This window comes from Alosa sapidissima, chromosome 10 (genome assembly GCF_018492685.1).
Source record: "Alosa sapidissima isolate fAloSap1 chromosome 10, fAloSap1.pri, whole genome shotgun sequence".
Taxonomy (NCBI): Eukaryota; Metazoa; Chordata; class Actinopteri; order Clupeiformes; family Clupeidae; genus Alosa; species Alosa sapidissima.
This window is the reverse complement of record NC_055966.1, coordinates 14,744,794-14,768,262: the sequence shown is the minus strand read 5'-3', so window position 1 is coordinate 14,768,262 and position 23,469 is coordinate 14,744,794. Positions and strand designations below refer to the sequence as shown.

General features: G+C 41.8%; 2 protein-coding genes across 12 annotated transcripts in view; one reads left to right on the top strand and one right to left on the bottom strand.

Annotated features, from left to right (window-relative positions):
• The first annotated feature begins 271 nt into the window (after nt 1–271).
• mrap2a (melanocortin 2 receptor accessory protein 2a) lies at nt 272–9,575 on the top strand. The gene is made up of 3 exons (XM_042106358.1): nt 272–643; nt 1,144–1,243; nt 8,060–9,575. The coding sequence occupies exons 1-3, from the start codon at nt 526–528 to the stop codon at nt 8,523–8,525; spliced, it is 684 nt and encodes a 227-aa protein (XP_041962292.1). The 5' UTR covers nt 272–525; the 3' UTR covers nt 8,526–9,575.
• Nucleotides 9,576–10,055: 480 nt separating this feature from the next.
• cep162 (centrosomal protein 162) overlaps nt 10,056–23,469 on the bottom strand; it is an 82,168-nt gene continuing 68,754 nt past the window's right edge. For all 11 annotated transcript variants that reach the window (XM_042106353.1, XM_042106343.1, XM_042106352.1 and 8 more), the window contains 2 exons: nt 20,994–21,128; nt 10,056–10,916 (listed from right to left, as the gene is read on the bottom strand). In XM_042106353.1, coding sequence (XP_041962287.1) covers nt 10,713–10,916; nt 20,994–21,128 — 339 coding nt within the window. In that variant the 3' untranslated portion in view covers nt 10,056–10,712. The remainder of the gene's footprint in view (nt 10,917–20,993; nt 21,129–23,469) is intronic.

The window sequence follows — 23,469 nt, the reverse complement described above, 5'->3', positions numbered from 1 at the left end:
TTTTGACAGAAGCCGGTAGGCTACTCGCAGTCTTAAAATAGTCTGTGTCTGTCAAGGGTTTGCTGTTGCTTCCAGTTGTGTATTACAAGAGTTTTATCTACTTGGCTGTACGGACTACGGAAGCTCCTCCTACAGAAGCTAACCTGGAGCTGCCCGTCGGAGAGGGAAGAGAAGTGCGCACTGCCTCGAGGACTCATTTGAGGTAGGATGGTGAAGGGGAACCCCCCCCCCCCCCCCCTCCCGGTCATTCTACAGTAAAAGGGTAAACCTGTCTGAAGCCACTGATGCTGGAATACCTGTTCTATATAAATACAATATGGATAAGATATATTTCCACAGTATAGACCATCACTATCAGTAGACTATTTGCACCTGCCGGCGAAGTTTTTTTTTTTTTGGAATGCTTTTTCTGATACAGGTCTCGAACCTATTTGAGAGCTTTTTTTTAATTTGTTGTGGAGTTCGTTTCCTCATTGATGTTTGGCTTGCCCACATGATTTGGTGGGGTAATTCGCTATTACGAAGATGTCGGCATTGCCATCAAACATCACCAATACAAGCCCCCGCGAAGATTATGAATGGAGATATGAATATTACGAGGATGACGAACCCGTGTCTTTCGAGGGACTAAAAGCGCATCGATGTGAGTAGATTATCTGTTCTGTTTATTTTCTAATGCTTGCCGAGTTTAGCGTTAAATAGTTTTACCTATTTAAAATATTACTGCAAGAAGATGGTGTAGATTACCAGTGTTTCACTAATTCACGGATTGGGATAAATGCAGACCAAATTTCCCTCACGGGATCAAAAGAGTATATATACTTATACTATATAGATCCGAACAGCATAATAGGCTATAAAAATAACAAAACATATACATCTTATGCCTTGCCTGTCTGTCTCACCTCTTTTAAAGAAGAGGAAGGTTAAAGTCATGCTGAAGAGAAGACCAATCATCTTTTTTTTGTACTAATATTTAAAATAAGATTGGCCTATATGTGGAATTCTTAAAAATATAACATTTTAGTTGACCTATGCTTCAACACTCAATCACTGGTATCAGTGTTTGTTGAAATGTAGACTTATGAAGCTCCCAACCCTGAGCTGTTTGCACTGAAGGATGTGTGCTGTGTATTATTGCAGATTCCATTGTGATCGGATTCTGGGTGGGCCTGGCTGTGTTTGTGCTTTTCATGTTTTTTGTCCTCACCTTACTGACCAAGACGGGAGCTCCGCACCCAGAGTAAGCACGCACGACACACACACACACACAGTCTCTGCCATAATCACACAGTTTAACCTCCTCAGCTCAATTCTGTGGGTAGCTGACCGTTCGTTCATTAAATGAACACTGTTATAATGTAATCATTGATCTCGTCTGAGCAGATTTGCTGAGTGGCTGGCTGCTATGCTCATTAATTCTTGCAGCAAACTATTCTTTGTGCGAGGCAACTTGGCTCATAGTTTAATATGCCACACCAGGTCCAAGACTGCCTAAAGTACACATTGTAGGCCTATCACACTGACTGATGCTTAAAAAAAAAAAAAGCCAGGCAGCAACTATGCATATGCCCAGTGAGTAACTGGCCAGTAGCATTCAGGAAGTGTACCAGAAACCCTGCAGGCGTTATCTCTATCCTCACACCCTGTAGTGCCCCAGCAGCCCAAAAGCCACATTGTGCTCTGAATCAACAATCATGCACTATAAGATCACAAACTAGATGTACCGCATAGCGGTACAAAATATGACCGCCGCTCAGTCCTGTACATCCGTTCCGCGAAAATAAATCACACTTCAATTTGTCTCCATATTTTACTCCATCCCCCACTCTTGAAACTTTTGTGTATGCTTGTTTGGCATGCCTGAGTGTGTGTGTGCGGCTGCACAGAAAGTAGCCTACTGGTGCTGAAAAGGTGAATAGATTGTAGAATAGCCAAAGAAGATGTAGCATTGTTATAAAACCTTTAAAATCTCTAAACAATCACAAGTAGGGCAGTTCATCACAGTTCATCCATTGCAACTGGATTGATGAAAGGTCACTTACACCTGTAGGCTACATTGTATTTGGGAAAAGCAAAAGGTATCAGCATAATGTTATTTATTTATTTATTTATTTTTTATGTATTTATAAACAAAAACATCTCTGTCAGTTCCATGCCGTTTTCAACAGCTATCAAAAACAAAGGTCATTTTTGGATGGATGGATTTTTTGTGAATGTTTCTTCTTCTACATAAGATTTTAGTCATCTTTAGTTCATGTAATACTTTATTGTCAATGCACAAATGAAGTAACAGTAGTCTGAAACGTTATTGTTAATGCACAAATTAAGTAACAGTAGCCTAGTCTGAAACGAAATGCTGTTTTACATCTAACCAGTGGTGCAAATAACTGACATGTCCAAATGGGCCTTGATGAAATGCGTCGCTAGACTGTTCATACACATTTTAACGGGCCAAAGTTGAAGAGCTTTTGTCCGTTATTGTTCGTGCAAATATAGGCTGATTCATATTCCCTTGCATTGTTTAACTGAGGTCCATGGCTAGTCTGGCTTTCATCAGACCAAGCTCAATCTTTTAAGAAATCAAAAAATAAATAGCGGGCAGATCAGGCTGGGTTCACCCAGCCTAGTCCATAGGCACCCGATATTGTTTAATTTTCCGACTGAGATATACACGCTCTGGCTATTCTAAATGCAAAAATGCATCAGGGAGTTATGACAAAACGGTAACTAACAAACTAGATCCTAATAGAAAGCTGTTAGCTTCCCTAAGCTACAGGTAGGATTATAAGGTAGGCCTATTTACAACATAAATTGTCAATAGGCTATGCTGGCGACACAAATAAAATCTCCTTTGGAAACCAATGGCTTACGCCTTACAGTATCAAGCGGACTTAAACTGCCATATCGTGGCGAAAAGTTGTAATAACATTCACGCAGCTCCATGAGTCAAGGAAAGCGCGAATGAAGTAGCCACTTCTAAATGGGACCCACTACACAGTAGCTTAAGGTGTTTTGCTAAAGCAGCCATAATGAAATGAAGGTGTCATTGTTTGGATACTTCACACACACGTGCTTTTTAATTTCACAGACTACAACTACCAAGCTGTAATCAAAGCACATCGATTCCCCTCTCACACCCTGCACGCACTTAAAACAAAATAAACAGGCGTCTCAGTCTCACGCATGTATAGGCAAAACTGTATCAGACCGGTGTAACGTTGGTAAATCTTCCATTGCACAGAATGATTTTGTAGCACGTGCAATAAATGACAGTCGAAAGATACAAACAGTGCTGCTATACATTTGCTTGGTATAACCGCATTTATAGTTTTCTACAAATGCAATCAATCAAATGCCTCCATCACTCAACCAAGGCTAACGGTAACATTACCTAGGTCCTTATTGATATTACAAGATTAACGTACCTGCAATAAAAACCAAGCATGTCCGATAAACATCCTCAGATTTATTTCGGCTTCAAGAAGAAATGGGAATTACACTTCATGTGAACATTGTCCTATCCTTATTAGATGTTCGCTGCGGTAAATTACAGTCCTTGTAGGAAGCGTCCATTGTTTTTTCCAACCCACTTTTAACTTCCAACAAAATTACGTCTCACTGCAACGATGCGCCATCTAGTGGACAAACGACTACTTCTCGCCAATACTGAAAATGCAGCCATGATGATGATGATGAATATTTATTTTGGCTTTCTTTTAATCCTACTGAATTTGTAATTATGTATCGGCCGTTCTAATACCGATAGTATGTGGGTGCCTGTGTGTGTGCATGTGTATATGTGTGCACGCCATTTACAGGCCAATGAGTGTACAGTCACTAAATGTACACATAACCTAATTTGTTTAGACCCCCCCATGGATGAAATTCTACAAAACTTGGCATACCCCCAGAGAATGCCAGGTCAATCATACACATAAAATTTGGTGCAGTTCTGAACATCTTAACTGAAGATAGGGGCGATTAAAGCAGAATAATATTGCATTTTCATTTTTTACCGGGGGGTGGGGGTGCAAATCACAAATGGTGATTTGACGGTGGTGGTCCCCGGGGACGAAATGACATTTTTCCGTAAAAGTCTAGTGGGGCTACATACCCACCAAATTTCATGTACCCCGGTGGTTCGGTGTCCCGGGTATCAATGACCAAAAATTCAGGGAGTAGATGACGGGAAAAATTCTTGAATTGTGTGCATGTGTGCATGTACAAATTTATGTTTATGTGTGTGGGTGTGTGTGTGTATGTGCGTGTGTGTGTATGTGCGTGCGTGTGTGTTTGCCTGCGTATGTGTGTTTGTGCATGTGCATGCATGCGTACATATGTCTACTGTGTGAGTATGTGTCATACGTATGATTACTGTAAATGTATGTGTGTGCGTGTGTATCTGTTTATGCACATGTGTGCACATGGAATGGGTTAACATGACCCCTGGAGGCAAACATACGGAAAAAATTGGTCATCCTAGGCCCTACAGTTCTCAAGATATTCACAGAGAACTGTGTCTGCCCTACCCTCCTTTCGGGGGGTCCAGTCCAGCAGGGTGGGGGCTACAGATCAAAACAAAGAATGACTGTTCCATGCTATCCATGTGGGGGTACATGCCCACCAAGTTTTGTGTACCCCGGTCTTTCAGTGTCCCGGGAATCCTTGTTGGTGTACGTCACTAAATGTACACATAAATTATTTTATTGTAAGGCCCCCCATGAACGAAAGTACACAAAACTTGGCATGCATTCAGAGGGTGTCATAATGATCCTACACTTTTAATTTCGTGCAGTTTTGACCTTGTCAGCCAGAGATATTGTGATGAAAACACCTAATTTTTTGCTTTTTAATTTTTAACTAGGTGGCGCTATACATGAAATAAGTGGTAATGGGATGGGTTGACATGCCCCCTTAAGACCAACATACATAAAAAAGGTGGACCTCCTAGGCCCTACGGTTCTCGAGATATTCACAGAAAACTGTCTCCGGCCACCTACAGGCCCGTTGGTGTATAGTAACATAAATTAATTTATTGTGTGGCCCCCCATGAACGGAATTCCACAAAACTTGGCGTGCATACAGAGGGTGTCATAATGATCCTACACTTCCAATTTCGTGCAGTTTTGACTATGTTAGGTCACAGATACCTTCAATTACAACACCTCATTTTTACTTTTTTGTGTTTAACTAGGTGGCGCTATACATGAAATGAGTGGTTATGGAATGGGTTGACATGGCCCCTTGAGATCAACATACAAAAAAAAAATGGTCCTCCTAAACCCTACGGTTTTCGAGATATTCACAGAAAACTGTGTCTGCCCTACCCTCCTTTCGGGGGTCCAGTCCAGCGGGGGGGCTACAGATCAAAACGAAAAACGATGGTTCCATGCTATCCATGTGGGGTTACATGCCCACCAAGTTTCGTGTACCCCGGTCTTTCAGTGTCCCGGGAATCATTGACGGAAATTTGGGCATGCGAAAAAGAAAAAAAAGAAAAAAATAATAATAATCTGACTAAACCTATATGACCGCCGCTTCGCTGCGCAGCGGTCATAATAAGGCTTTAAAAACAGGCAGTAACTTTGTGATTTGAATAATCAATCTTGTATTAGATCATGAACAAGGCTTTAAAAACAGACAGCAACTTTGCAATGTGTAGCCTATATACAAATGCTCTCAACAGGCTTAAATTGCTTTTGAAGTAGTTTGCAGTTTTGGTTATAGTTTTGCTTAAGGGTGTCTTCATTGCTTGTCGCAAAAATGATAAGCCATGCCATCCCAGGCGATGCTACGCTCACGGCCCTTCTGTGCTGAGGAAGAGAGGAGGCAGGGGCATTAATCTGTGTTTTCTCAGCTGGGTGGAGGAAGTTGAGGTGTGTGGGCCTCCGGCCCACTATTAATAGTAATGTGTGGTGGAGGCCCACTATTAAACGTCCCACATACTCGACGCACCCATAGACAGTAAAAGAAAGGACGCACCCGACCTGTAGCGCGACAATGTGACGTCACAGAAGCGCAGTAACCATTTATACGTAATTCTGTGGAAATGCATGGATTCCAGTTTCTTCCAGTAGCAGCAACTGGAATCCATGCATTTCCACGGAATTATTTTTGGAATCTGATCCCTTATCATACCTGTTCATTCTTACTCATTGCTAGACTTATCGTAGTGACTAAATTCAAGATGGCTGCAAAGGCTAAACTTAGTGAAAATACTGTCTGCATAAATCATCTTGTAAGTAAACTACCAGTGCTTTTTCAAAGTTCTCAATGTCTCGTTTTAAATGTCAGGGCCCTCGGAAGTCTACCAATGAAGTGTGGAGATACAAATGAGCCTCGTAAATGGTGTAAAACAGTGATTTATTTGCATGGCTAGCCCGATGCCGAAGCATCACCATTGAAAAAGCTGTTGGTAGCATCGGCTAACTAGCACCAGATTTTGGAGTGCAGGGGACAAGCCGAGATGGGCTATGAGACATACGTTCACACTCGGTATCATGTTTCAACACACTTTAGGTCAATATCACACTGGAATTCTCCTTTAAGTGACTTTAAAAAATATAATACTCAACCAAGTGTATTGTCTTTGCCTCCCCTTTCGAATACAATATTCAAATTACTTTAAAAAAAATTATATCCCGAGAAAAGTGGATTTTGAGGGGTACAGCCTTTCTTTTACTGTCTATGGGTACAGCTCCATAGACCATTCATTCTGGACTCGCCTCATTTTGACGTCACGTTGTCGCGCTACCGGTCGGGTGCGTCCTTTCTTTTACTGTCTATGGGTGCGTCGAGTATGTAGAAGCCCTTACTGTAATAGTGATGTGTCCGTCGCGCAACAGCTGGTTTATAGTCGGCTCTTCAGAGTGAACAATATGAGCGGCCTCTTGTCTAGGACACACTGCTCTGCCATGGACACTAATGAATTAAATGTTGTTCTTGTTATGCGTGTAATGCAAGCAATCACTTGTGATGACAGACAAAATTACCATCAGGTTAAAACAGGTGGATGGAGGTAGTCTGACCATCTACAGACAGCAGACGAAGTGAGACAACAGCTGACCAGAGGAATTAGGGTTATACTGTATATGTTTTTGTCCTACCAGACAATATAACATTAAGTGAAAACATGGCACAAAAAAGGATTAATAAATAGATAATATATAGTTCGATTTAATAGGTTTCCTGTTCGAACATTTTGGTCAACATGTATGCAATGCATGATGCTGGTTATCACCAACAAATGCTAGGTTTTTACTTTCTCTCTCTAGATATTGTTGCCAAGTACCAGCAACCAAAGTAGATGTTAGCTTAGCTTCCAGTGTGAAGTAATTGGCAGCCTGCAAAATTGTGCTTTTTATGGAGCTTCCCCAACACTGATTAAACCACAGCCAAATGTTCCACTGCTACATCAACGTCAATCCTGCATGAAAATCAGATTATGCAAGGAGATGCAGTAAGTGACTAATGAATCAAACAGAGCGATGTACATCCAATACCTATCCATATTCATGAGGAGACTTGCAGCCATCATCTTGTGTGCTATAGCTCCTGTCCCTAGAAGCGGAGCTCCAGAGATATTTGGAACAATGTAATGCAGCAATACAATGGTGAACAATGTATCTTTTATCTTTCCTAAATCTACCACCACACTATCTTTGTAATAGTGTACAATGCAGTTATCCTTGCGTGCTGTCTCTTATTGCAATGTAGCTTGAATATTGTTTCCCCCTCCATCATGTGAGGGAGCAGCAGTGCAAGGGAACATTTTATGTGGAGATATGTGGAGAGCTCCCTGGAGCTGGCTTTCTGCAGAAATAAAACACCATGTGTACATTATTAATACAAATATGCTATCCTATCTATTATGGGCATACAGTCTTTTTGCAGAGTTGTGTAAATAATATAAAAAAAATAAATAAATACCTTTTCAAGGTGTGGGTACAAAGCCAACTTTACATGGCCAATAGTTAATTAAGCAATATAACAACAGGATAAGAGATCATACACACAGCTCTTTGTCTTTTGTCTGTTTGTCTGTTTCTCTCCGCAGGAATTCCGAGCCATGTGAGAAGCGCGCGTGTCTGACCAGCTGCGGGGAGGACATGGCCCATCTGTCCGAACACCAGGGCAGCCAGCCCTGTGCCTCGCGCCCCCTGCTGGACGAGTCGCGCTCGCTCTTCCACTGCTACATCAACGAGGACGAGCAGTCTGCCAACAGGTGCTCGAGCGGCACCACCACGCACCTCGGCGGGGTCCGAGGCAGCGGTGCCCGCTCCTCGGTCATCGGCAGCCAGTTAGCGGGGCTCGTGCAGGAGGCATGGGTCAGCGGGGGTGCGTCGCTCCCCGAGAGAGACCCGTCGACATTCCTGGCGCACTTCAACATCCCTAACTTTGTGAATACCGAGCTGAGTTCGACGCTGGGGGACGATGACCTTCTGCTCATGGACCCCCCTCTGATCCTAGACAGGGAAGGCAGGGGTCCGACTGGCACCAACGGTGACCACGTCCTGGAGTAGCGGGCTAATGGCTAGCGCTTGGACTCCCGCTTTCGGCATGAATTGTACAGACTAGTGGACTGAGGTATGGGCTTTGAAAAGAGTACTTGCAGGCGCCTGAGAGCTGGGTCATTTTTGTCAGCGAGACCAACCCCCACCACCACCACCACCCCCCCACCTCCACTGAGACTGCCCTCAGTTTCAGGCCTTTTGAGCTTGGAAACTTCCCTGGAGTGGAACTGTGCGGATGCTTAAATGTGATCCCTCTCTTGCCTAAGCGCCATGGTGCTTTGATTTGTGGAAAGCCCTGCGAGCCCGCGCGGCGGTGGGGGTTAGTTCCACTCGCTGGGTCTCCCAAGAGAGGATCAGAGGAAGGCCAGAGATGTAGAAGCTAGTGGAAAAGATCAAGCAGTCACAATGAAATACAACTGGCCCGGCTGCAACCCGATGAACAATTTGGGAAGTGCTTTTTGGAAGACCTTATGGGAGGTATTTGATGTTCAACCAGGAGTGCTAAGTTTGGCCTATAGGGCATCCCAGCACACCTTGATGTAACAGGAAATGCACACGTTGTCTCAACACCAGCTGCTACAGTAACCCAATTGTGTACATTTTGTGGTTCCACAGCCCAAGCTGGCCCAAGTGCATGCTCCATTTTGCCATCGATCTTGGCTAGTAGTGCAGCACGCCTTGACTAAAGAACAGAAAAAGCATAAGTCAAATAACATCACCCAAAAAGAGGAGGATCATGTATAATGGAACACTGCACTGACATGAAGAAACACAAACTAGTTATTTATGGACCACACACTGACGCACACTATGAGAGACGTGGTCTGAACTGAACGCTATACAGCTTACTCATGTCATTCGCTTTCTAAAGTGAGCGAGAAATACGAGCACTTGAGCTTTGCTGGCCATTTCTACACAACCCATCTTCCACATGCTGTCCCCTCAGGACAAGGAACACAACATAATTGCCTTCATCCAGCAGCTGTGCACAGGCGGGTAATGAGTCTTTCTGTGTAACCCAGCAGGAACAAGCAGACATCAAAAGGCAGCCAAGTTGTAGCAGTGCTTTCCCATGAACTGAAAATCTCTTGTACTTTGGTGTGAAGACAAAAAGTATACGCCAATAGTAAGTTCATTAACCCTTAAAGGTGTAGATTTTTGAACGTTCTAAGTTCCGCAACAATTGAAGGTTCTAAAATTCTATGTTGAATTCAATGAACCCAGATATTCTTTAGAACGTTCATTTCCCAACATTCCCGTCAGTGTGACGGTACTCCTTTAAGGGTTAAGGAAGCTGTGTCGTCGTTCTGATGTTCCTCTACTTATGAATGTGTGCCTGCTGAAAGCTTTTTCTGGGTAATACAATACAAAAGAACACCACCAGGGCAGTACTACAAATTGCCCTGAGTGAAAGTAATGGTCTTGGCTTGGTAGAGAAATTCAAAGAAGGTGAGGATGTGAGGAGGGGGATGAAATTTAATAATGGAGGAAAGAAGCTGAAATTGTCTTTTTTGCACAAAAGCTACAGACATACACATATTAAAATAATAAAGAATGCTATTTATTCTGCCTTGTTTGTATCAAAAACACTTGATTTCCTTCAGAAATAAATAAAATATTTCTATCTACACCAATGCACCAATATAAAAACCTCAATGGACTTGCAAATGCAATTGTTGATTGTGCTGGGCCATAGCAAAATCAAACCTGAGAAGAGAGTGTGTTCCTCAGACTCTTTGAAGTCTCTCACACACTTAACGCACGCACGCACACACACAGCTTGCATGCAGCCTATGAGTTCGCTGGGCCTCCTGCTGCTGGTGTTGCTTGGTGTTAAGATTAGACCAGTCAGCTGTGGTGTTGCAGCCACACTCCCACCACCTATGATGCCGAGAGACAGAGTGTGTTCTGCACTCCATCTCATCTCATCTGGCGAGTGTGTGGAGTGGAGGGGACGGGGCAGGGCGGGTCAACAGACGAGGAATACTCTGGGCTGGTGTCTCACACACACAATCTCCCCCAGAGTGGAGGGCAACACTGCGCTCTGGGATAGAAAACTCCCATCCTACCCCTGTGAGGTTTGGAGGGGCATTTGAGAAGACTGGGTAAGATGTCCATCGGGGGAGAGGGGCATTCTGGGGCAGCCATGAGCATCACCACCACCACAACCCCCTTCATCCATCTCCATGATCGTGGTCATCTGCTCCAGGGTATGCGCGTGTGCTCGGGGGCCGGGATGACCACCCCCTGCCTCTGCAGCTCCCGCAGCACGTCCAGGATGGCGTCCAGCTCCAGGCGGAAGGCGTCCAGCTCACGACTGCGGCTCTGGGCCAGCCTCTTCCAGCGCTCCAGCTCGCCCTGCAGCTCGGCCTGCGTTGCTACGCGGGTCTCAGCAATCACCTGGACACACACACACACACACACACACACACACACACACACACAAACACACACTTTATTGATTTAACTTCAACACATTAATTTAACTTCAACACAAGACAATATGAAGACATTTTTGCAGTCTCATTAATGATTCAGATAAGGGCCATTTGAGGTTGGGCTTTTTTCCCAATGTTATAAAGGATTCACATTTCCATTGATTTTCTTTTAATGTAGTGCACAGGCGCCGACGCAAGTGGCAGCCTTTTCAGTAGCTCCATCTGTTATGTCTTTTATAACTTTTTTCCCTTTGCACTAACATTTCCCGATGGATGGACGGACAGACAAACAAACCTTTTTTACTGTCTGCTGTACATGACCACATGACAAAAATATGATTAAAAAAAAAAAAAACAGCCGTCTTTTACATTCCACACGTTCCCCGGCAACAAGGGAACACCAATTACCTTGCGTTCTTCACATAATTGAATAAAACAAACTAAATTCATTCAATCCATCATCAAGGCCCACCTTGACACTAAACATCTTCACATTATAATGGCTAATGTAATGATTTTTCTACAACCTACTCTGAGAAGGAAAATAAGCTCTACCTTCTTTGGTTTCTGTAATAGTCAGATAAAGCTTTAAAGCTTGAAACTGTAGTCTGCCCATCAGGAAACTACTGAAGAGGTAGGCAGCACGTTTGCACACGTGTTCGTGTGGTGTGTGCGTGCGTGCGCGCATGTGTGTGTGTGTGTGTATCACTCACTGTCCCTCAGTTGGTGGCAGGTGAAAACGTATTGTGCAGCTATGAGACAGCTGTCGTTTCTCTCTCCTAGCAAGTACGGTAGTTTATTTAGGTTTGTTAAAGAACTAAATTCAGGGTGTTTCTCATCAAGTTTTGGAAAGTAGAGATCACAAACTGATTGAAATGACTAGCACTCTGTCTGTCTCTGGGTCTCTGTCTCTCTCTCTTTCTGACTGACTGTCTCTCTGTCCCTCTCCCTGTCTCTCTCTCAATTCAATTCAAATTAGCTTTATTGGCATGACAAAAAAAAATGTGTTGCCAAAGCTTACACATGTGGTGTAATTGTACAGATTTAAATAATACAAATCAAAACAATGGTAAAAAAAAATAAAAATGTATACTAATTAGGCAAAATAATACAGTGAAATGTAGGAAGGAAAAGGACTCCTAACTTGTTTTCTCTCTCTCTCTCTCTCTCTCTCTCTCTCTCTCTAAGAATGCTTTATTAGCATGACAAGCTCACTTATATTGCCAAAGCAGTTATACAATAAATCTGAACACATGCAGTACATGTCAGTAGATTTTCATACAAGAATAAAATAAATAGGTAAAATAAAATGCAGTGTATGATGCACATTATTTGTCGATATGTCACTCATTGTCCCTCAGATTGTGGCATGTTAATACATATTGGGCAGCAAGATATGCTTTATCTCCTTCTCCTAATAGTCTCTCTCTCAGTCTCTCTCTCTCTCTCTCTCTCTGTTAATTCAATTCACTTTTCAATTCAATTGAGCTTTATTGGTATGACAAAAAATACAATTTGTATTGCCAAAGCATACATGTACGTAGTAGTGTGTAAAGACATAAAACAAAACATCATGCATCATACATTACTGCAACGGCAGTGTGTGTGTGTGGATGTGATGGTGTGGTTGGAGTGTGTGTGTGTATTTGACTTTTTGTGTGCTTCACTGATGAAGTGACTCCCTTTTGTGTGCTTCACTGATGAAGTGGCAAGCATCTATATATCTTGCTGCGACTCTTGCACTCTTTTGTTCCTCTCCTAATAGTATTCTTAGACTTGGATCCTTAAAGTCTGGATGCATTTCTCTAAATTTAGGAAAGAATTGATCTCGTATCTCTTTCCATTGGCAGCATTCAGCCAAGAAGTGAAGCTCTGTTTCTATGGCACCTTGGTTGAAATTGGTGCACAGCCTGTCTTCTCTGGGCAGCCAGGTTTGCCTGTGTCTGCCCTTCTCAATAGCCAGACTGTGATTGCTTAGTCTGTACCTGGTCAAGGTTTTTCTCTGTCTGGTATCAGTGACTGTGGATAGGTAGTCTGCCACAGTGTACTCTCTGTTTAGGGCCAAATAACATTGAAGTTTATTTTGTCTTTTTGCTGTTTCAGTCCAATATGATAAGTAATTTTGTTTTTCCTGCATTTATAATTTGTTTAGGCCGAATTGTTTGAGAAAGGGTGGCAAGATCCTGAGGCTGACTATTAGTTGTGTTAGTTGTACTATTAGTATGTGTGAGTCTCAGGACTAGCTGGATGAGAGGACTTGTTTTTACACTCATCTCTTGGCTTTTTAGGGCTTTATAACAATAGGAGTTGGGGGCCCCTGGTTTGAGATGTTCGAAGAATTTGATAGCTCTTTTTTCAATTTTTTCAAGGGTATTGGCCTAATTCAGCCCTGCATGCATTGTTAGGTGTGTTCCTCTGTACCTTGAGGATACTTTTACAGAACTCTGCATGCAGGGAAGTGTGAGGTCCGTTGTACATAAGAGGACCTCACACTTCACTGCCGTATAATGAAATTGGTTCGATAACTGTTTGAAATATTTTGAGCCAGATCTGAATGGGTATGTCAAATTGAATAGTTTTTTTGATGGCATAGAACAGGGGTTCCCAAACTTTTTAACCCGCGACCCCCAAAATAACCGTGTCAGAGACTGGCGACCCCCACTATCCCTGGATGTGACTCAAAAAATAAAATAAAATGTGCGCACCGGCCATACGCACTAGGCTTATCCAAACACGGGCTTAACGACAACACAAAAGAAAAGAGCAGCCTGTTATGATTTTACATATAGAACTTTACTATATGATAAAAGCAGAATACCTTAGTCAAAAAATAATATCCATGTAACATGAGTGCAACTTTGAAACATTACTTTAATTTCCATTTTAAAGCAACACCAAAGCACTTTTCCTGTCGCACGCACGCTATTTGTTTATCCAGCACTGGCTTTGGAAATAATGTCTACAGAAAAAGTTAGAGTACGTTGCATGATTTTATGAAAGTATGATGTATTGCGACATCAGAAGCAAGTCAAATGTGTAGTTTCTTATGTCTCATTCCATCGAACTACAGATCCGCTACCCGATCTGACAAACTTGCATAGTGCGGTTATAGCCGATAGAGGGTCGCGAAGAGAATGCAGTGCCGTTCACCCTGTTACGAGTTGATGATTTTGGAAACAATATTTTAATGTACAAAAAACTCTTTGGTGTGGAAGAATATCTCAGTCAGGGTAATATCCACAAACTGTTGTAAACATATATTGTTGCTGCGCAAATTTACATTTTGGCAACTATGTTTCAGCGTTAATCTCATCTAATGAGATGGATGGAACACAGCGAGTCCATTCTTGGTTTAATTGTGGAGGCGGCCACACGGAGATCATCCTCCACATTTAGACGCGATCTGTATTTGTTTTTAATATATGTCAGTGCAGAGAACGTCTTTTCGCACAGGCATGTGGAGCCAAACGGCGTCAGTACGTCCATCGCAGCCTTGGATAGCTGTGGATATTCCCTCTCGACTGAAATCCATAACTCAGCAAGCGTCTGGGAATTAAAATCTGTCTTTAAAGTGCGGTCACATGACAGCTCAACCAGTGCGTCCTCAATGCCGGCTAAAAGATGACTTGCGGTGGTTACAGTGAATGGTGATCTTATCCAGTCATAATTTTTCTGAATTTTATTTTTCCCAAATTTATTTGATTTATGGAAATCATTTCGCGACCCACCCCTCGCCGTCCCACGACCCCCCGGGGGGTCGCGACCCCCACTTTGGGAACCCCTTGCATAGAACGCCTTTCTTGCTTTTTCTTTCAAATCATTTACGGCCAAGTTGAAATTACCAGTTGAACTGACTTTTAGCCCAAGGTACAGTAGGTGTAACTTTCTACTTGTTCAATTGCATATGTACCAAGGGTTAATTTCTTTCCCTGATGTCTGGATTTTTTCTGGAAGGTTAGTATTTTTGTTTTTTGTGGGTTAATAGTCAGGGCCCAGGTCTGACAGAACTTATGCAGGACATTTAGGTTCTGCTGTAGACCCTCTTCTGTTGGAGACAGCAGAACCAAGTTGTCCGCAAAAAGAAGAAATTTGATTTCGGAGTCATTTAATAGGAGGCCAGGAGCTGCTGACTGTTCCGAGTCTTTTTGCCAATTCATTAATAGAAGAGGGTCGGTGATGGAGGACAGCCCTGTCTCACACCCCGTTCTTGAGTTAAGAATTCTGTTTGTTTGTTTCCAATTTTAATTGCACATTTGTTGTTTAAGTACATTGTTTTTATTATGTTGTATGTTTTTCCCCCTACACCAGATTCAATAAGTTTACAAAATAGGCCATCATGCCAAGTAGAATCAAAGGCCTTCTGGAAATCTACAAAGCAAGCAAATATTCTATTGTTTTATTTTGGTTTACATATTTATTTATTAAGGTGTGTAGGGTGAAAATATGATCTGATGTTCTACATTTTGGTAAAAAAAACAATTTGACTTCTACTCAGGGCATCATGCTCGATAAGGAAGCTTTTTATTCTATTTTTAAAATACTACAAAATAACTTCCCCAGATTACTGTTTACACAAATGCCCCGGTAGTTATTAGGGTCGAATCTGTCTCCACTTTTGAAAAGGGGTGTAATGAGTCCTTCATTCCAGACATCAGGGAAGTATCCAACACTCAGAACTAAGTTGAACAGTTTTAGAATAGCCAGATGAAAATTGTGGCTTGCATTTTTAGTAATTTCATTGAGGATGCCATCAGGGCCGCTTGCCTTTTTTGGCTGCAAGCCTTTGAGTTTTTCTGTTAGTTCATTTTCTGTAACTGGGTAGTCTAGTGGGTTTTGATATTTATTTATTGTGTTTTCCATGTCAATCATTTTTTGGTAAATTTGGGTTTGTTCTGGGTTCATGCTGTGTTTTCCATAGAGGTTTTCAAAGTGACTTTTCCATACTCCTCCATTTTGGATGGCAAGTTCCTCGTGTTGCTTTTTGTTACATTTATTCCAGAAATTATTTGAATTGAGAGATTCTTCAATTGTCTCTAATTGATTTTTTGTGAACTGTTCCCTCTTCTTTCTGAGTGTGTTTTTGTATTGTTGCTCATTGAGCTCAATGCCAATCAAACCAGCTAATAGGCTAACTGAAATAACACCATGCCATTCTCTAGGTATGGTGAAGGGTATGTGATGATGTGGGGCTATTTTAAATCCAAAGGCCAAGGTAACTTTATCAGGATGCACAGTATTCTGGATCCATGAAAAAACTGGCCTTTAAAAATAAAAATCTGCCTGTCTTGTTTGCCTCTCTCTAATTCTGCCAGTGATTTTATAGTGTTAATATCTTGCTGGACAGAGCTGAGGCTTGAAGGTGTTATTAATATCCCCCTCTGTGTAGATTTGTAATTGTCTCCCATTACATATCCCCTGTTTTTTGTAATGTCTGTAGTGCTTGCAAATGGCTTTATGCCATGCATCACAGGCCTCTGTGTGAAGGATCAGGTTAGTGGTGGTGGCCCTGCCTCCTGTTTGGCTTACATCTGCCCACAGAGTCTCAGGGTTCTTTCTGAGAAAGTCCTGCTTGAAAGCTTTCTTATCCTTTGCCGTTTTTACTGCAGGTGGATACATAATAGAATGAGGGAGGGGCACTCCACTAGATGCTGCTGACAATGTATCCATTTTCCAACTGCCACTGACCTTTACTGCCTCTATCTGTTGTTTATGTAGCTTGTTAGCTAGTTAGTTACCTCTCAGCTCACTTATCAAAGTTAGAAAGGGTGGTGCTTTGATTTAATTGATTTAAAGCTGATTTTGCTGTTGTTTGTTTGAGGATTGCTATTTGGATGGTGTTGATATTCCTTTTTCTTCTTTTCTCTCCTCTGACCTGTTAGCTGCTGCTGTTCCTCAGTTTTTATGTAGGGATGTACTCCTTTGATTCAACTCAGGAAAACAGGAAAGGAAGCTGGAGAAAAAAGTCCATGTTGCAATTTTCTTGATCCTCTTCTTTTAGTCTCTGATATAGTTTTCTTTTTTTTTAAGGTTTTGGTCATTTCACGGTGTGTTTCCACACACTGAAATTTCGCGTTGCTCTCATTGAGGTTGAATGGAGATGAAATTTGCCCTGGTTGGGCGAAATGAGAGCGAATCGCCGAGGCAGGCGAAACAAAGTTGGCGAAAGTTTAACTTTATTTAAATGAGGACCATTCGAGAACCAATCAGGTCCGCATGTTTGTGTTTGGAGGTGGGAGTTACAAAAAAGTCTGACCAAGATGGCGGAGACTACCTGAGCTGTAACACGAAAATTTGTATGTGATTAAAATGTTTCTACACGAACATTGGCACTTGTATCAACACAAATTGTGGTTTATATGCCACACTAACTTAGTCAGAGCACATACACCACTAAATAGACCACTATATATGTTAGTTTAAACACTCAAACTTTTTAGCTAGCTAGACAGCTAGGCTACATGCTGCAACACAGGTATGAAATATATTGTCTTATTGACCTTGTTGTTTCTTTGACCTTGTTGTTTGGATATTAGGGGTGTAAAGATTAACCGATACGTATCGGTATCCGTTTTTAACGTGTAAGATACGGCTACATCGATATGTTAAGCCCCGTATCGGAATAAAACTGAAATGAACTGGTCGTTATATCGATTTACTTGTTCCGAATCGGTTCACAACCTTTTCTGCTCGCTCAGACTCTCATTTACGTTGCAAGCAGCGCGTTCATCCCACTTCCTGTTTTGAAACTACACATGGCATGGATTTGTGGGTAATTAAGTTTGTTTTGGGCTACACTCATTGCTCAAAGTTGTCAAAGGACTTCATTACCCATACATCTACTGTAACTTAAGCACGTGACAACTCGCACTCGGTCGTTTCTTTGACAGTTTTTACTCTTCTGTTTTTCAAAATCCAGCGCGAAATTAAACACTTACTATAGCATTCCTAAACGGCAACGATAGTCTGTAGAGTAGCCTTACGTTTGATGAAGGGATTTCCTTAATGTTAAAGAATAATTTGGCCCTTGTTGCTAAAACGATGCACAAATTATTATTATTTTGTTCATATTCACTCAGACTTGGAACAAAATAGGCCCAGTTCATTGATATGTAGGCTAGTCCTATTTTGTTCTTGTAGGCTATCTGAGAAAAGGCCAAGATTGTCTTAAGCACTGTTTTATTTTATTTCGGTATTGTCTTACCTCAACAATAGGCTACAGCTCCTTGAAAACAATCAGATATAACTCTATAAAATCTATAAAGTCTATAAAAATGTATTTTTACGTTGTATTTGGCTGCTGTGTTTGACTGAAATGTAGACTATTCTTTTTTCATTTCAATACAGTATATGATACAAACCTGTTTAGATAATCATATTCACAAATTTTTTTGCCTAATTGACATGACCATGATAATTGATAGAGATGCACCGATATGGAATTTTAGGGCCAATAACGATAACCGATATTTATTGGTTTGTTGTGGCCAACACCGATACGATAACCGATAATATTACTCTTGAAAAAAAATTGTGAAAAGTGATTTGGGGAAAGCATTTAATAAGCATAATTTTATTGCAGTAATTTTACCTACCACCAAATGATGGACAGAACTCATAATAGTCCTCAATAGTACGGCAGTCAACAACATAACAGTAGTCTAGCCCTACAGTATGTGTGGCTCCTTTAAGTGAACCTGACGTCAGTGAATTGCGAGTGAGTGGCTAGAGAGTTTGAATCGTTTCATTTAGGACTAAACGCTCATAAACGGCTCAGCTTGGAATAAGCTACAGTATAGCGACCAAATCAGAGTTTGTGAGGGAAACTTAGGTTTAGTTTCAACTGCGGGTAACTGAATAAAGCTGCAACTCCTCAGATTGTATCTTATGTCCGTCTACTCTGTTGCGCACAACCTGCTGCAGCAGAAATGAAAGGCGTTAGCCCGAAGGTTTTAATAACTTATTATGATAACCTGTCTGGAACTGAAGCACGAATGGTTAGCATATTTCTAGGTAATAATACAAAACCCAAGCTAAAGTAATGCACATATAATACTAAAACACAACTTAGAACTATGCCTACTTATGTACTCGTCCCACTAACGAGTTTGTTTATTTGTTTCCCCGACCAGCGCGGTAAAGTGCAAACACACCAGCACAAGACGGCTCTAGATAGGGCTGAGCTCCGCTCTGTTAAGGTTAAATGGCGGATCATTCATGAGAGGATTTTGAGATGCACAGATTCCCAAATGAACGCATATCCACAGATTTTGTTAGAGTGGTGAAATACATTCACACCGCTGACATTATATTGAGGAAAAAGTATAGCCAACCAAGCTCAAGTAGGCTAGCTCAGTGTAGCCAGACGGACCTTACGTAGGCCTAAATTAGGACTTATATATCGGCACAAATTATCGGCCAGAATTCTGTTATCGGACTGATAATAATATTTTCATTTTTTCACTTATCGGCTAATAATATATCGGCCGCCGATATATCGTGCATCCCTAATAATTGATAATATAAAATGAATGTGCACCTTTAGCAAATGATAAAAAATCTTTCAGAATGCTTTCCATTCTTCAACTGCATCGAACTGCATCGAATTGCATCGCATCGAATCGTACTGAATCGTTTTTTATGAACATGTATCTTTTCTTGTATCGAATCGTGCCCATGTATCTAGATGTGAATCGTATCGTCTTTTACATGAGAGATTCACACCCCTACTGGATATCTTCATTAAGTACTTAAACGTGTGAACTAGCTGATTAGCCTACTGTAATTAGCTCGCTTGCCACCACTGGCTAGACACTGCAGTCAAAAGGTTAGCGGTTTGGCCGTCACGCCCCCGAGGCGAAATTTCGCTGAACGAAAATCGCGAGGTGTTTCGCTGTGTGGAAACCCACCGTCAGAGGTGTGAAACTTGATAAAATTGTAAAGCTTTTAGGAGCGCAAAGGGAGCATGACTGCACGGAAGGTTCACCTGGAATCTCTCTCTCTCTCTCTCAATTCAATTCAATTCAATTCAAGAATGCTTTATTGGCATGACAAGCTCACTTGAATTGCCAAAGCAGTTATACAATAAATCTGAACACATACATGTCAGCAGATTTTAATAAGAATAAAATAAATAGGTAAAAGTAAAATAAAATGCAGTGTGTCTGTTGATATAGGTCACTCATTGTCCCTCAGATTGTGGCATGTTGATACATAATGGGCAGCAAGATATGCTTTATCTCCTTCTCCTAATAGTCTCTCTCTCGGTCTCTCTCTATCTGTCTCTCTCTCTCTCCGTCTCTCTCTCTCTCTCTCCGTCTCTCTCTCTCTCCGTCTCTCTCTCTCCCCATTACGTTCACAATGGCACTCTTCCATTTACTTGAACGCACCATTAAGTGAACACCTGAACTGCTGGTGATCTAGAACAAGGGCCGGCAAAACTACCTGAGCCTTGCTCAACATCTCCAAAACAAAGTGGCAGTAAAAACACACCTGTGCTGGAACAGAACACACACACGCTCTGGCAGCTGGCGGCCAGCCTGTTTATTCCACAAGTTGGTGTGTGTCAGACAGATGTTATAGGACTAACGAAATCTACACCATTCAAGTAAACAACTCACTGGCTGCCACTGGTCATGTATATGTGTGTGTGTGTGTGTGTGTGTGTGTGTGTGTGTGTGTATAGAGTACAGGACTGAGACCAATTATCGGTCATGTTCTCCATTGTTATATTGAAATAGCTTGCACTCTGCTCCAACTGAAAGGTCAGCCTGTCTCTTCTCTACTCATTTTGTCACAGTGTGTGTCCATATCGGTCTCCTCTTCTGTCAGATTAACACCCAGTGAAAATTTTTGAAGATTTTTCCCTTAGATAGCTGTGCCTCTGCAATGTCTAGTAGTAAAGCTTTGTCTCTGAATGAAAGCACTCTAGACCTGCTGCTGTTTTAAAGACAGCTCTTCATCTCTACGCCTCTATGTTTTACTGATCCCATCATCCCAACTTGTGCTCCCTGTGTGTGTGTGTGTGTGTGTGTTATTGTACCTGCTGCAGTTCCTTCTCTCTCTCTGTGTAGCGGAGCTCCATGTTGTGGATCTTGCTCTCCAGACTGGTGAAGTGGCGCAGCTCTGGACTGTGAGCCTCTTTGGCCTGCTTCAGCTCCTCCAGTAGCCTCGTCAGCTGCACACACACACACACACACACACACACACACACACACACACACACACACACACACACACACACACACACACACACACACACACACACACACACAGTATAAAACATACAGAGCAACAGGTACAAATTTATAAACAAAAGAAAGGGTGCCGTGACCCTTCTCACAAAAGGAGAAGAAAGACGACAACATTTGGTGCCGTGACCCATCTCGCAAGAGGAGAAGAGAGACGAGAACATCCAACGGGTTTAAAGAGACGTCGGGTTAATAAATTGCATGAAAAGTGTCCGAATGAGATACGTCTAGGGTGTTGTCTTTCCTTTTCTCTATGGGGATGAAGGGTGAGAGTGTGTGAGTGTGAAATAAAAAAAGAGAGACAACTTGTGAACAATTGAGAGGCGAACAAATTACTAACCAAATTTTCAAAGTGCAAAGTTGTCACTATATCACTACCACATCACGGAAAAATATAAAAAAAATATATTTAAAAGGATCACGTCACTGCACGAAACACATAGTACAATTTGAAATCTAATATTAATTGATATTAGCACAATCCAGATATGGGTCTTGGTAGGAAAACTAAGTTGCAGGCCTATGTGTCAGATTGGATGGCAGTGAAATTACAATTTGGCAAATTTGAGAAAAAATTACAAAGGAAATTAGAGAAGTTGGAATTAGAGAGCCGAGACAGGATTTGGAGAACAGAGACTGAGAGACGGATCGAGGAAGCAACCAAGGAGCATCTTCTGTCGGAAGGCTCAGCCGCCGCTTCTAACAACAACCACAACTGTTAGACTCTGCACAGTTTTACTGTTCGAGACTTAGCCTGTGTTCTGTTATTCATTATTTTACCATCTACAATAAATCATCTAATCGCCGATCCTGATTCCGCCGTCAAGCTTTATTGACCATCTTCAATACAACCATTAGAACTAAAACACAACGCAACAACCAGAGAATCCTACATTTGACACACTGTCTCTAAGCTCCCAGTTTAATGGTGGGTGATACACAACGTTTCGACCACTCAGGTCTTCGTCAGGTGACACCCAACTGGTGGAATATCCCTTTATGAGTTGGCTTTGCATCTATTATGCTTTTTAGTTAACGCGATATTAGGAATTTTTTTCGGGGGGTGGGGGGGTTGGGTCAGTGTTTATACCGGATCTGTGTTTGCATATCTAATACGTTTCATATACGTGTTTCAACACTGCATTTCGGTCGTTGCTTTTACCTTACCATTACCTTACGCATGCCAGTTATGCATCCACCAGCTGCCTGCCTGCAGCCTACTTCCAGAACTCCAAAGCTGCTTGTTGTCAGATTTGGTTCCGAGGGAACAAGTTCAGTGTATCAACAACACTCAATAACAGTTTATGTGATGTGTTAATCAATTAAATTCCCAACAATTTCACAACAGCTAGTTCCTGGAGTAGGCCATTCATCTAGTCCGCTTGCTTACGACGAGACTCAGGCTGCGCAGTTGGCACCCGCTTCCTTATTTGGGTTTTGGGTTTTAGCCTATAACAAAACGGTTGAAATTGAAACTAAGTGATCGTGTATGTGTAGGGTGTATTTCATACACAATCTGGCAACCTGAATGCATCAATGATTTTAAAATGAAGTTTGATGGCCATGCAAATACGGGAGTTTTCCGGGAGAAATAACAAAACGGGAGGGTGCTGGGAGATGACCTTGAAATACGGGAGAAACCCGGGAAAATCGGGAGTGTTGACAGGTATGGTTTAATCTTGATATGCTAGCAAAAATGTTGCCAATGTAACCTAAGTGCCTCTCTTTCTCCCTCCCTCTTAAACACGTCCCTGTTCCATACGTTACAGCCTTGTTAGTAACAACAGTCAGTAGGCATAGCTAACTGCCAGCAATCAGCATAGAAAAGTAGCTTATATCACGTTAGGCTTATGTATAATATGATATAGCATTGACGGTCCTTAACCCTCCTAAAACCCATTGCGCTGTCGCGCTTGTCAAAGTTTAGCAGTGACGTCGGCGGCAGCATTTGATTGATTGATTAGTTCACTTTTTCAACATTATTGGGTCCCTGGAGATGTGACAGGTCAGGACAGGTGTAACTTGAACTGTTTGAATATATTTTCATGATTTGATGTAGCTTACCTAATATTTGAGGCATTTTGAAACAATAACAGGCTATTTTATAATAGGTCGAAATACATTTATTTTTATTCGTATACATTTAATCTTATTCTATAAACCGTTCAGATGTATGTGGCTTGAATGAATGCAATGTCTGTCTAGTTTGTTACAAATAAAACTCCAGCAGTTCATAACTAGCCTATTGTAGCTTATTTTAAAATGAAA

Coding starts and splice junctions, on each gene's coding strand:
- mrap2a (XM_042106358.1), top strand. CDS start 526: ATGTCGGCATTGCCATCAAACATCACCAATACAAGCCCCCGCGAAGAT. Junction 644..1,143: donor GGGACTAAAAGCGCATCGAT/GTGAGTAGATTA, acceptor GTATTATTGCAG/ATTCCATTGTGATCGGATTC. Junction 1,244..8,059: donor ACGGGAGCTCCGCACCCAGA/GTAAGCACGCAC, acceptor TTCTCTCCGCAG/GAATTCCGAGCCATGTGAGA.